At 44.6% G+C, this 13,668-nt stretch overlaps 1 protein-coding gene across 1 annotated transcript in view; it reads right to left on the reverse strand.

Moving 5' to 3' along the window:
- The window catches only part of ect2l (epithelial cell transforming 2 like), a 30,657-nt gene extending 17,589 nt beyond the window's left edge, over positions 1 to 13,068 (reverse strand). Inside the window, exons 1-8 of the mRNA XM_090221352.1 lie at positions 12,311 to 13,068; positions 11,070 to 11,182; positions 3,895 to 4,057; positions 3,481 to 3,736; positions 2,195 to 2,441; positions 1,212 to 1,332; positions 890 to 1,055; positions 677 to 805 (exon numbers count right to left, since the gene is read on the reverse strand). Of these exons, the coding sequence (XP_090077478.1) occupies positions 677 to 805; positions 890 to 1,055; positions 1,212 to 1,332; positions 2,195 to 2,441; positions 3,481 to 3,736; positions 3,895 to 4,057; positions 11,070 to 11,182; positions 12,311 to 12,505 (1,390 nt within the window). The 5' untranslated portion in view covers positions 12,506 to 13,068. The remainder of the gene's footprint in view (positions 1 to 676; positions 806 to 889; positions 1,056 to 1,211; positions 1,333 to 2,194; positions 2,442 to 3,480; positions 3,737 to 3,894; positions 4,058 to 11,069; positions 11,183 to 12,310) is intronic.
- Between the last annotated feature and the right edge of the window lie 600 nt (positions 13,069 to 13,668).

The following is a 13,668-nucleotide window of genomic DNA, read 5'->3' on the forward strand; positions in this document are numbered from 1 at the left end:
AGTGACTGAGTGACTGAGTGACTGATTGACTGAGTGACTGAGTGACTGATTGACTGATTGACTGAGTGACTGAGTGACTGAGTGACTGAGTGACTGAGTGACTGATTGACTGAGTGACTGATTGACTGATTGACTGAGTGACTGAGTGACTGAGTGACTGAGTGACTGATTGACTGATTGACTGAGTGACTGAGTGACTGATTGCCTGAGTGACTGAGTGACTGATTGCCTGAGTGACTGAGTGACTGAGTGACTGAGTGACTGATTGACTGAGTGACTGAGTGACTGAGTGACTGATTGACTGAGTGACTGATTGACTGAGTGACTGATTGACTGAGTGACTGAGTGACTGAGTGACTGATTGCCTGAGTGACTGAGTGACTGAGTGACTGATTGACTGATTGACTGAGTGACTGAGTGACTGAGTGACTGAGTGACTGATTGACTGAGTGACTGAGTGACTGATTGACTGAGTGACTGAGTGACTGAGTGACTGAGTGACTGATTGACTGATTGACTGAGTGACTGAGTGACTGAGTGACTGAGTGACTGAGTGACTGATTTGTAGATGTTATTGTCTGGATGTATGTATTTTGTATTGTGTTAGCTGCTATTGATACCATGTAATGTCGCCATTTCTGAATTTGAAAATAAACCATTCTCTCTATCTACACACCAGACGCTGCGAGGGGACAGAAGATGTCCACCCCTCCTCCCTCCTCAGGTAGAACGACCCAGCCACACAGCTTCTCCCAGAATTCCCTGTAGTCCGGGGTCAGCACACTCTTCTCTGTCACCTTGTAGCCTGGGGTCAAAGAGAGGTCAAAGGTCAAGCAGTGACTATGCCCTTCAGTGAACTATGATTCCTGACCCAGTGTTCCATCCTCACCTTGCAGCAGAGTGATCTCCTCCGTACCTCCAGGAGCCAGCACCCCAAGTCTCTGAGCTCGCTGCCCACCCAGAGCCCTCTCTGCCTGGGATAACAGAGCCTGGAGGGTCCCTCTGTGGTCGTATAGAACCACTACCACTCCTACTCTCACACCACACAGAACCAACTAGGAGAGGAGAGAAGAGAAATAATTTCAATTCTTGTCAATGCTTTTTAATTAGGAAAATTTGGAATTTGGTTTACTTTCTGAATTGACTGGAATTAAAATGTAATTGACCTGAACCCTGTAAGTAATTGACTCTCCCTGCTCTAAATGTCTCACCTCGTAGGCAGGTATCCTGTTGGACAGCAGCAGCAGAAGAGGTGGTGATGGAGAGAGAGAGGAAGAGGCTCTGGGTCTGCTACTGGTGGAAGTGGGCCAACCTCCTCTGTTCACATTATCCCTGAAACCGTACAGTACCAAACACACACCTTATATATATGTACTGGTCATGAACCAGACACACACCCACCCACCCACACATTATATGCGCGCGCGCACACACACACACACACACACACACGTTACATAGCAGGTATATTTCCAGCAGGTATATTTCACTGGTCACCCCCAAAGCCAATTCCTCCTTTGGCCGCCTTTCCTTCCAGTTCCCTGCTGCCAATGACTGGAACGAACTGCAAAAATCACTGAAGCTGGAGACTCTTACCTCCCTCACTAACTTTAAGCACCAGCTGTCAGAGCAGCTTACATATCACTGCACCTGTACATAGCCCATCTGTAAATAGCCCATCCAACTACCTCATCCCCATACTGTATTTATTATTCTTGCTCCTTTGCACCCCAGTATCTCTACTAGCACATTCATCCCCTGTACATCTATCACGCCAGTGTTAAATTGCTATATTGTGTTTACTTCGCCAACATGGCCTAGTTTCTGCCTTTACCTCCTTTACCTTTACCTCTCTCTCTCTTGTCTCACCTCATTTGCACACATTGAATATACACTTTGTCTCTACTGTATTATTGATTAAATGTTTGTTTACTCTCTACTGTATTATTGATTAAATGTTTGTTTATTCCATGTGTAACTCTGTGTTGTTGTTTGTGTCAAACTGCTTTGCTTTATCTTGGCCAGGTCGCAGTTGTAAATGAGAACTTTTTCTCAACCAGTCTACCTGGTTAAATAAAGGTGATCTGGTCTACCTGGTTAAATAAAGGTGACATAAATACCAATAAAAAAACACACACTGTCCCATGAACCAAACAGGTGAGGTCTATATCTATGGTTGGGCACGGCCTCTCACCCCATGGCCTGGGACCTCAGATGGCTGGAGAGCTGTCTCTTCTCCAGGGTCAGAGTGGGGGTCAAGTTAAGGCTGACGTCAGGGGTTAAACAGACACGTCCCGTCCTGCCTGACAACCAGGAGGGAGAGGGCTGAACGCTCCTCGTTCTCCCAGGCACCAGCCTCTCTCCCTGGGGACGGCTGACCACTATTCCCCCTGGTCTGTTGCTGTTGCTCCTCCAGGCTGGTCTGGATGTCAGCGAAGCTCCTGGGGAGAACACAGAGAAAGGAGATATCATCCAGCCTGGCTGTCACCTCTGACCCCAACTCTGTATCTAATCCAACACAGTAATAGAGATGCTTCTATCCAAAGCCACTATCCTGGCCTCATGCTCTACCAACTGGGTCATACAGCACCACATAACTGCTCCTCTCCTCCCCCTTCTGCTCCTCTCCTCTACCCCTCTCCTCCTCTACCCCTCTCCTCCTCTCTCTCCTCTTGTCCTCTCAGTCACTCTTCTGCTCCTCCTCTCCTTCACTCTCCTCAACTCTCTCCTCCACTCTCCTCCACTCTCTCCTCTCCTCCACTCTCTCCTCTCCTCTACTCTCCTCAACTCTCTCCTGTCCTCCCCTCTCCTCCACTCTCTTCTCTTCTCTCCTCCCCTCCACTCTCTTCTCAACTCTCCTCTCCTCCACTCTTCTCCTCTCCTCTCTCCTCTCCTCTCCTCTCCTCTCTTCTCTCCTCCACTCTCCTCCACTCTCTCCTCAACTCTCTCCTGTCCTCCACTCTCTCCTCCACTCTTCTCCACTCCTCAACTCTCTCCTCTCCTCCACTCTCCTCAACTCTCTCCTCTCCTCCACTCTCTTCTCTCCTCTCTCCTCTCCTCCACTCTCTCCTCCACACTCCTCTCCTCCACTCTTCTCCTCTCCTCAACTCTCTCCTCCACTCTCCTCTCTCCTGTCCTCCACTCTCTTCTCTCCTCAACTCTCTCCTGTCCTCCACTCTCTCCTCCATTCTTCTCCTCAACTCTCTCCTCTCCTCCACTCTCTTCTCTCCTCCACTCTCCACTCTCTCCTCAACTCTCTCCTGTCCTCCACTCTCTCCTCCACTCTTCTCCTCTCCTCAACTCTATTCTCTCCTCCACTCTCCTCAACTCTCTCCTCTCCTCCACTCTCATCTCCTCCTCTCACTCACTCTTCTGCTCCACCACTCTCTCCCGGATGGTTTGTCTGATCCTCCTCTCCCTGCGTCTCTCCTCCTCCTCCTCCCTCTCTCCTCTCCTCTCCTCTCCTCTCCTCTCACTCACTTTTCTGCTCCTCCACTCTCTCCCGGATGGTTTGTCTGATCCTCCTCTCCCTGCGTCTCTCCTCCTCCTCCTCCCTCTCTCCGGAGCAGGGCATGTTGAGGGTGCCGTACGTTTGTGCTGCCTCTCTGGGTGTCAGCCAGTCCAGAGTGGACACACAGGACACATAGTGGCTCTTCCACCCACCATACTCTCTGTCCCCTGGATTATAGGGCAGGAACCAGCCCCGGCGCACACACCTCACCGACCAAAGACAGTCCTACGGAGAGAGGAGGTGTGTGTGTGTGTGTGTGGGGGGGGGGGGGGGGGGGGGGGGGGGGTTGGTTAACCTCACACACAGTATGAAAGGGAGAAAGAGGAATAAAGAGAGAGAGGGAGTGACGGAGAGAAAACGAGCCCTAACCTCTAACCCCTCACCTGTTCAGCCAGGACCCTCCAATGCCAGCTGACCTGTGCGGCAGAGCAGAGGTCACGAGGGGTCAGGAATGACATCACATAGAGAGACAGGAACCGTGGCAACACGGAGGTGAAGTCCACGCGCGTCACCGGCACGATCTGAATCAGCCAATCCCTGCAGGACCTAGGGTCACAGAGTCAGAGATTAGAGCCCCTCGTGGAAAAAGTACTACTGAATTACTACACAAGATCTACAGCAAACTAACAAGGTTTTTACTACTGGATTGCTATTGAGATGTGTAGGAAACCAGTGGTGTTTTATGTAACGTTAGTCATTAAAGTGGTAATGAGTGATACATTGGGACGTATCACAAATGGTATCACAAAAATGATATATTTCCTATTTCAATCCCTACATCATTCTTCCTTACCGAGCGTTTGGGTGTCAACTACTTAAAACCTACACAGTACCTACATGTTTACTATTGAATTACTACACAATACCTACATGTCTACTATTGAATTACTTACTACACAATACCTACGCATTACCACTGTATCACACTCAATTCCTACATGTTCATATCACACAAGAAATTAACTTACACAAACTGAATTGCAATTGTTTTTATTTAATTGATTACATGTAATAAATTCATTCATTTACAACATTTTTTTAATCCATTTGAGGCCTCGTCTTCATTCAGCTTTGACTTAACTATCTTCAGATCCTCTTCCAACTCGTAACCTTTTAGAAAATAAAGACGGGCACAAGAGACAACCAATTAAAAGCCATTATCAATCGTCTGCTAACAAAGGTCAAGGTGTCATTGGGAAGTATTCAGAACTCTTGACTTTTGTTACACTACATCCTTATTCTAAAAATGGTTATGTTTTTAATTCATCACAATACCCCACAATGGTATCACAATATCCCATAATGACATCACAATACCCCACAATGGCATCACAATACCCCATAATGGCATCACAATACGCCACAATGGCATCACAATACCCCATAATGACATCACAATGCCCCATAATGACATCACAATGCCCCACAATGGCATCACAATACCCCATAATGACAAATCAAAAACAGGTTTTTGTACATTTTTGCTAATTTATCACATTTACGTAAGCATTCAGACCCTTCACTCAGTCCTTTGTTGAAGCACCTTTGGCAGTGATCACAGCCAGGAGTCTTCTTGGGTAAGATGCTACAAGCTTGACACACCTGTATTTGAGGAGTTTGTCTCATTCTTCTCTGCATATCCTCTCACGCTCTGTCAGGTTGGATGGAGAGTGTCGCTGCACAGCTATTTTCAGGTCTCTCAAGAGATGTTCGATCGGGTTCAAGTCCGGGCTCTGGCTGGGCCACTCAAGGACATTCAGAGTCTTGTCCCGAAGCCACTCGTCTTGTCTTGGCTGTGTGCTTAGGGTCGTTGTCCTGTTGGAAGGTGAACCTTCACCCCCAGTCTGAGGTCCTGAGCGCTCTGGAGCAGGTTTTCATCAAGGATCTCTCTGTACTTTTCTCCATTAATCTTTCCCTCGATCCTGACTAGTTTCCCAGTCCCTGCCGGTGAAAAACATCCCCACAACATGATGCTGCCACCACCATCCTTAGGTGCCAGGTTGGTGCCAGGTTTCCTCCAGATGTGACGCTTGGCATTCAGGCCAAAGATTTCAATCTTGGTTTCATCAGACCAGAGAATCTTGTTTCTCATGGTCTCAGAGTCCTTTAGGTGACTTTTGGCAAACTTCTTGCGGGCTGCCATGTGCATTTTACTGAGGAGTTTCTTCTGTCTGGCCACTCTACCATAAAGGCATGATTGGTGGTGCTGCAGAGATGGTTGTCCTTCTGGAAGGTATCTGGAGTTCTGTCCGAGTGACCATTGGGTTCTTGGTCACATCCCTGACCAAGGCTCTTCTCCCCCGATTGCTCAGTTTGGCCGGGCGGCCGGCTCTAGGAAGAGTCTTGGTGGTTCCATCATTCTTAAATGGAAGAAGTTTGGAGGCCACCGTGTTCTTGGGGACCTTCAATTATTGCAGAATTGTTTTTGTACCCTTCCCCAGATCTGTGCCTCGACACAATCCTGTCTCGGAGCTCTACGGACAATTCCTTCAACCTGATGGATTCTGTTAAAAATGTAACATGTTTCAAGGTAAACTGTAGTTTGTTTTGTATCCTGTTTAGTGAATGATTACTGTGAGTATTAATAAAGTTTAGACCATGAAACTGTGTGTATGCTAATTTAAAAAAGGTTGACCTAATGAGACAAGTGTTTGCCTTTCCAAATCATGTCCAATCAATTTAATTTACCACGGGTGGTTTCCAATCAAGTTGAGGAAACATCTCAAGGATGATCAATGGAAACAGGATGCACCAGAGCTCAATTTCAAGTCTCATAGCAAAAGGTCTGAATACTTATGTAAATAAGGTATTTTTATATATATATATTTATTTGCAAACATTTCTGAAAACCTGTGTTTGCGATTATGGGGTATTGTGATGTCATGATGGGGTATTGTGTGTAGATTGATGAGAAAAATAAATAATGTAATTGATTTTAGAATAAGGCTGTAACGTAACAAAATGTGGAAAAAGTCAAGGGGTCTGAATAATTTCCGAATGCACTGTAAAACAACACAGAAAAAACATTTGATAAACAATGTTAATCTTACCAACAATGGCCTCCAGTCTTCTTATGTCGGGGGCCTCCTGGGCAACAGGTCAAAAGAGGTAAGTGAGTTCCATGAGTTCCATGTGTTCCATGAGTTCCATGAGTTCCATGTGTTCCATGTGTTTGATGCCATTCCATACGCTAATTTCCAGCCATTATTTATGAGCCGTCCTCCACTCAGCAGCCTCCACTGCTACATTGGAACATTTCAATGGGGCTAGCAAACAGCTAGGCTAAACACAATACATCTCTGTGAAAACGGCTAACGGGCTAAGACCATTTTGGCTAGCAATATTTTTGATGTGGTAACAAGTTATATAAAAGGCTAAACAATGACATGACAGAATTCATAAAACATAAAGGAAAGTTAAACTTACAGATGGTGCCAGCATAATAAGGGTTATGAAAAGACAGGATGACAAAGGATGGAAAATTATTACATTCGGGATTGTCGAACAGTAGCTAGCTAACAACAACCAACTACTTCCCATTTTTGTCTTCTTCTGTGGTAACGAGTACATGAAGTGCAGCCACGAGCTGCCAAACTCTACTGATGACTACTGAAAAACCGGTGGAGTCTGCCTGTAGTGTTTTGACTACTTATTCACAAAACAAACACATAGTAAAAATCTCTACCTGAAAACCACAGGAAACACTACTATTTTCCTTCTGAAACCTACAAAACTCTACTTGTGTATCTTGACTACTGCATAAACTACACGTTCACTACAGAACCCCTACACATCTCTAAATAGTTACTACCGCATGAATAGGTTGTGTGCAGTAATTCAGTAGTACTTTTACATGAGGGAGATGAAAACACTAGGGATGTTTCTTAACAGTGTGATATAACTTGAAGTGATTCCCTTGTCCTCTGCATATACAGTGGGGCAAAAAAAGTATTTAGTCAGCCACCAATTGTGCAAGTTCTCCCACCTAAAAAGATGAGAGAGGCCTGTAATGTAATGTAATGAGATGTAATGAGGCCTGTATGAGGCCTGTAATGAGAGAGGCCTTTCATCATAGGTACACTTCAACGATGACAGACAAAATGAGAAGAAAAAAATCCAGAAAATCACATTGTAGGATTTTTAATGAATTTATTTGCAAATTATGGTGGAAAATAAGTATTTGGTCAATAACAAAAGTTTATCTCAATACTTTGTTATATACCCTTTGTTGGCAATGACAGAGGTCAAACGTTTTCTGTAAGTCTTCACAAGGTTTTCACACACTGTTGCTGGTATTTTGGCCCATTCCTCCATGCAGATCTCCTCTAGAGCAGTGATGTTTTGGGGCTGTTGCTGGGAAAACACAGACTTTCAACTCCATCCAAAGGTTTTCTATGGGGTTGAGATCTGGAGACTGGCTAGGCCACTCCAGGACCTTGAAATGCTTCTTACGAAGCCACTCCTTCATTGCCCGGGCGGTGTGTTTGGGATCATTGTTATGCTGGGAGAAAGAGGAATAGAGAGAGAGAGGGAGGGAGTGATGGAGAGAAAACGAGCCCTAACCTCTAACCCCTCACCCCTCACCTGTTCAGCCAGGACCCTCCAAGTTCTCCCACTTTTTAAGTGGACAAAAGGAAAACGTATGTGAGAATGCTCTTCATTGACGACAGCTCAACATTCAACACCATAGAGCCCTCCATGCTCCCCACTAAGCTATGGACCCTGGGAATGAACATCTCCCTCTGCAACTGGATCATGGACTTCCTGACGAGCCACAGCCAGGTGACAGATGATTGGTTAAAATTCATGGATAATAACAACTTCTAAATAAGCAGTTACAGTCAGTATCAGAATGGATTAATAAATAAACTGGTCTTAAATACATCTAAAAAAAACTAAAATCATTGGCTTTGGTGTAAAACATTCCCTAAGATCACAACTGGAGTTGTGTATAAAGAGTGTGACCACTGAGCAACTTGAGGAAGCTAAACTCCTAGGTATAACATTGGACGGTCAATTAGCATGGTCAAGTCATATTGGATGGTCAATTAGCATGGTCAAGTCATATTGGACGGTCAATTAGCATGGTCAAGTCATATTGGACGGTCAATTAGCATGGTCAAGTCATATTGGACGGTCAATTAGCATGGTCAAGTCATATTGGACGGTCAATTAGCATGGTCAAGTCATATTGGACGGTCAATTAGCATGGTCAAGTCATATTGGACGGTCAATTAGCATGGTCAAGTCATATTGGACGGTCAATTAGCATGGTCAAGTCATATTGGACGGTCAATTAGCATGGTCAAGTCATATTGGACGGTCAATTAGCATGGTCAAGTCATATTGGACGGTCAATTAGCATGGTCAAGTCATATTGGACGGTCAATTAGCATGGTCAAGTCATATTGGACGATCAATTAGCATGGTCAAGTCATATTGGACGGTCAATTAGCATGGTCAAGTCATATTGACAGAGCAGCACGCCTTGCCCTTAACGGCACATACAGAACTAACAAAATGCTTCTGCTTCAGTCTTTCCTGGTTGAGGGTTGAAGAGAGATGAACTGCTTCTCTTCTAGTTTTAATGAGAAATGTGATGAATATTTAAGATTGAGCTGAATGTTATTGATTGTGCAGACAAACAAGTCATAGACTGTTTTCTCTGCTACCGCAAGACAAGCGCTACCGGAGCGCCAAGTCTTGGACCAAAAGGCTCCTTAACAGCTTCTACCTCCAACATACCCCACAAGACATGCCACCATGGGTCTCTTCCCCATGTCCAAAACGAATTCACGGCAATGCACAGTATTATACAGAGTCATGATCGCATGGAACTCCCATCTACAATTACTCAAGCAAACGGCACAAGGACCTTTAAAAAAAACGGATTCAAACCCGGATGAAAAGCGCACCCAGAGTAAACTGCCTGCTACTCAGGCCCAGATGCTAGGATATGCATATTATTAGTGGATTTGGATAGAAAACACTCTGAAGTTTCTAAAACTGTTTGAATGATGTCTGTGAGTATAACAGAACTCATATGGCAGGCAAAAACCTGAGAAAAAATCCAACCAGGAAGTGGGAAATCTGAGGTTTGCAGTTTTTCGAGTCATTGCCTATCAAATATACAGTGGCGTCATATTGCACTTCCTAAGGGTTGCACTAGATGTCAACAGTCTTTAGAACCTTGTTTGAGGCTTCTACTGTGAAGGAGGGGGGAATGAGAGCTGATTGAGTCAGGACTCTTCCGGAGTGGCATGAGCTGATCACACATGAGAGCGACCTGCGTTCCATTGAATTTCTGAAGACAAAGGAATTCTCTGGTTGGAACATTATTGAAGATTTATGTTAAAAACATCCTAAAGATTGATTCTATACATCGTTTGACATGTTTCTACGGACTGTAACGTAACTTTTTGACTTTTTGTCTGGACCTAGTTATCGCGCCTCATGAATTTGGATTACTGGGCTAAACGTGCGAACGAAAAGGAGGTATTTGGACATAAATGATGGACTTTATCGAACAAAACAAACATTTATTCTGGAACTGGGATTCCTGGGAGTGCATTCTGATGAAGATCATCAAAGGTAGGTGAATATTTATAATGCTATTTCTGACTTCTGTTGACTCCACAACATGACAGATATCTGTTAGGCTTGTTTGTGTGTCTGAGCACTGTACTCAGATTATTGCATGGTATGCTTTTTCCGTAAAGTTAAAAAAAAATCTGACACAGCGGTTGCATTAAGGAGAAGTTTATCTAAAATTACATGCATATCACTTGTATCTTTTAGCAATGTTTATTATGAGTATTTCTATAAATTGATGTGGCTCTCTGCAAAATCACCGGATGTTTTGGAACTACTGAACATAACGCGCCAATGTAAACTGAGATTTTTGGATATAAATATGAACTTTATCAAACAAAACATACATGTGTTGTGTAACATGAAGTCCTATGAGTGTCATCTGATGAAGATCATCAAAGGTTAGTGATTCATTTTATCTCTATTTCTGCTTTTTGTGACTCCTCTCTTTGGCTGGAAAAATGGCTGTGTTTTTCTGTGACTTGGCTCTGACCTGACATAATCGCATGGTGTGCTTTCGTCGTAAAGCCTTTTTGAAATCGGACACTGTGGCTGGATTTACAACAAGTGTATCTTTAAAATGGTGTAAAATACATCGATGTTTGAGGAATTTTAATTGTGGGATTTCTGTTGCTTTGAATTTGGCGCCTTGCACTTTCACTGGCTGTTGTCGAGGTGGGACGCTACTAGAGAGAACTTTCATAGAACGGCAAGGACTGTGAGGGGAACCACACACACACACACACACTGAACACAATAAAAAAAAAATGTTTTAATTATTGTTTGTATATCATTGTATTTTACATTTGTGCGACTGTCCTTGTCTATCAGTGTTTTGTTACTTGTTTGTGTTTGTTTGTTGTGGACCCCAGGAAGAGTACCTGCTGCTGCTGCAAAAACTAATGGGGATCCAGATAAACCACAACAATAGGCCTGTCAGAGGGCCCTGTCTGTCAGAAGTGCTTACTTGAGCTGGGACCTGGTGCATTGTGACAGCAGCGCCCGCAGGAAGAGTTTTCTCTGGCGGTCAGTCCAAAGGTCAAACCAGTGAAGCACCAGGGTGGTCCGCTCCTCAAACAACTGACAGGTCATAGAACAAGATGTAGATTAACATTAATTTACATTAACTTACAGAGGAGATGTATCTTACCCAACATCTCAACACACAAACACACAGCCTACCCCACACAGCCTACCCTGAGAAAATCACAGCCTACCCTGAGACAAGCACAGCCTACCCTGAGACAAACACAGCCTACCCTGAGACAAACACAGCCTACCTTGAGACAAACACAGCCTACCTTGAGACAAACACAGCCTACCTGGAGACAAACACAGCCTACCTGGAGACAAACACAGCCTACCTGGAGACAAACACAGCCTACCCTGAGACAAACACAGCCTACCCTGAGACAAACACAGCCTACCCTGAGACAAGCACAGCCTACCCTGAGACAAACACAGCCTACCCTGAGACAAACACAGCCTACCTGGAGACAAACACAGCCTACCTGGAGACAAACACAGCCTACCCGGAGACAAACACAGCCTACACAAAAGACACACACAGCCTTCTCCGAGACACACACACACACGTAGCCTACCCCGAGACACACACACAGCCTACTCCGAGACACACACACACACACACACACACACACACACACACACACACACACAGCCTACTCCGAGACACACACACACAGTCTACCCCGAGGCACACACACACAGCCTACTCCAAGACACACACACACACACACAGTCTACCCCGAGACACACACACACAGCCTACTCCAAGATACACACACACAGTCTACCCCGAGACACACACACAGCCTACCCTGAAGCAGACAATGGGTCAGCTGGCCCCAGAGTAATTGTGCTCAAGGGCACAATGGCAGGGTATCAGAAGGCTATTTTTTTTTTTTGCAAAAATATAGTAGCATGGGAATGAATAGATGTACAAGTTATATGGAGATTTGTCCCTTGTGGATCAGTTGGTATGGTGCTACCAACGCTGGGTTATGGGTTCGATTCCCACAAGGCACCAGTACAAAAATAACATGCACTCATTACTGTAAGTCACCTCTCCTAAATGACTCAAATATAAATATGTTTTAGTAGGGAAGACCAAGGTGGTGGAAAAACCATAGCAAAAATAAAAAGAAGAAAGGAAAATTATTGCTTGTCTTATCTCACTTGGCTGACCTGGTGGTTGGAGGTCTTGTTTGTGATGGGGGTCCAGGCACTGAAGCGGGTGTCCGCTGTCCCTGTGAACGAGCTGCGATGCATCAGGGCCGACTGGGGTTGGTAGTCTGTCCCGCTCAATTGCCACTGTGTCACGCTGTGAGGACCTGGGTTAGGACCAGGACTGGACCGAACGGTCAGATCCACGGATGTCATTTTATGGGTGGTTTGGGCCAGTTGAGGATACTACCCGATTACGCTCTGTTTAACTTAAATCGATAGCCTTCTTTTGGGTAGCCTTTTATATGCGATTGTTTGTGTGGTTCAAATTCAGTATTTTAAACAAAGTGCGGGTAAAATCTTCTTCAGTCATCAGTCCAGTTAAAAATCTGATAATACAATGATACAGCGGTGATACATGTACCTGCGTTTCAAAAACTGGCCGGTAAAGGAGGTCCTATGCAATGTAATTTCACAAATTATTCCATAGACCTGCACAAGTGTGACTATAAAGTGCAATTTATTTAAAAAACAACTACTCTCCTTCCCCACAATTCCTCCCTCTCCTTGCCCGGTCTCCTTAGAGACAGAATAACAGAAACTAGAGCATAAGGCGCATGCAACATTCCCACGCACACCCCCGGTAGCGGTCCCTGTTCACCGACCTTCTCATCCAATGGGTTCTGGAGACGTGACAAGAGTGGACACGAGGAATACAAATCAGATTCGGAGTGTCAGGTTCCTGCAGTGCGCGCGCACTGGGAGGCTTTGGTTACCGAGTAGTCTAGGCTGCTTGGTCAACAGGATCGGCCTGTGCACCGCACATGATCTGTCACTGATAGAGTTACTACACAAACAATCATTTGCTGAAATGCATCACTTGTGGGGAGCGACAAAAGTAAGAGGACATTATTTCCCCTGAAGGGAAATTCAAGTCTTGGACATTATTAAGATGTGCACAAAGATCACCAGGTGAAAACATTACTTTAATTAAAAAAATGTTTTACCTTTAACTAGGTTAAGAACAAATTCGTATTCACAATGAAGGCTTACCAAAAGGCTTCCTGCTGGGATGGGTGCTGGGATTAAAATCTTTAATTTATAGGACAAAACGTCACAACAAGAGAGATAACACTACATAAAGAGATCTAAGACAACAACATAGCATGGTAGCAACACAACATGACAACAACATGGTAGTGGCACAAAACATGGTATTGCATTAATTTCACCTTTATTTAACCAGGTAGGCCATTGGAGAACAAGTTCTCATTTGCAAATGCAACCTGGTCAAGATAAAGCAAAGCAGTTCGACAGATACAACGACACAGAGTTACACATGGAGTAAACAAACATAGTCAATAACACAATGTAAATAT

Source organism: Oncorhynchus mykiss, chromosome 25 (genome assembly GCF_057628025.1).
Source record: "Oncorhynchus mykiss isolate SJ-2025 chromosome 25, ASM5762802v1, whole genome shotgun sequence".
NCBI classification, from domain to species: Eukaryota; Metazoa; Chordata; class Actinopteri; order Salmoniformes; family Salmonidae; genus Oncorhynchus; species Oncorhynchus mykiss.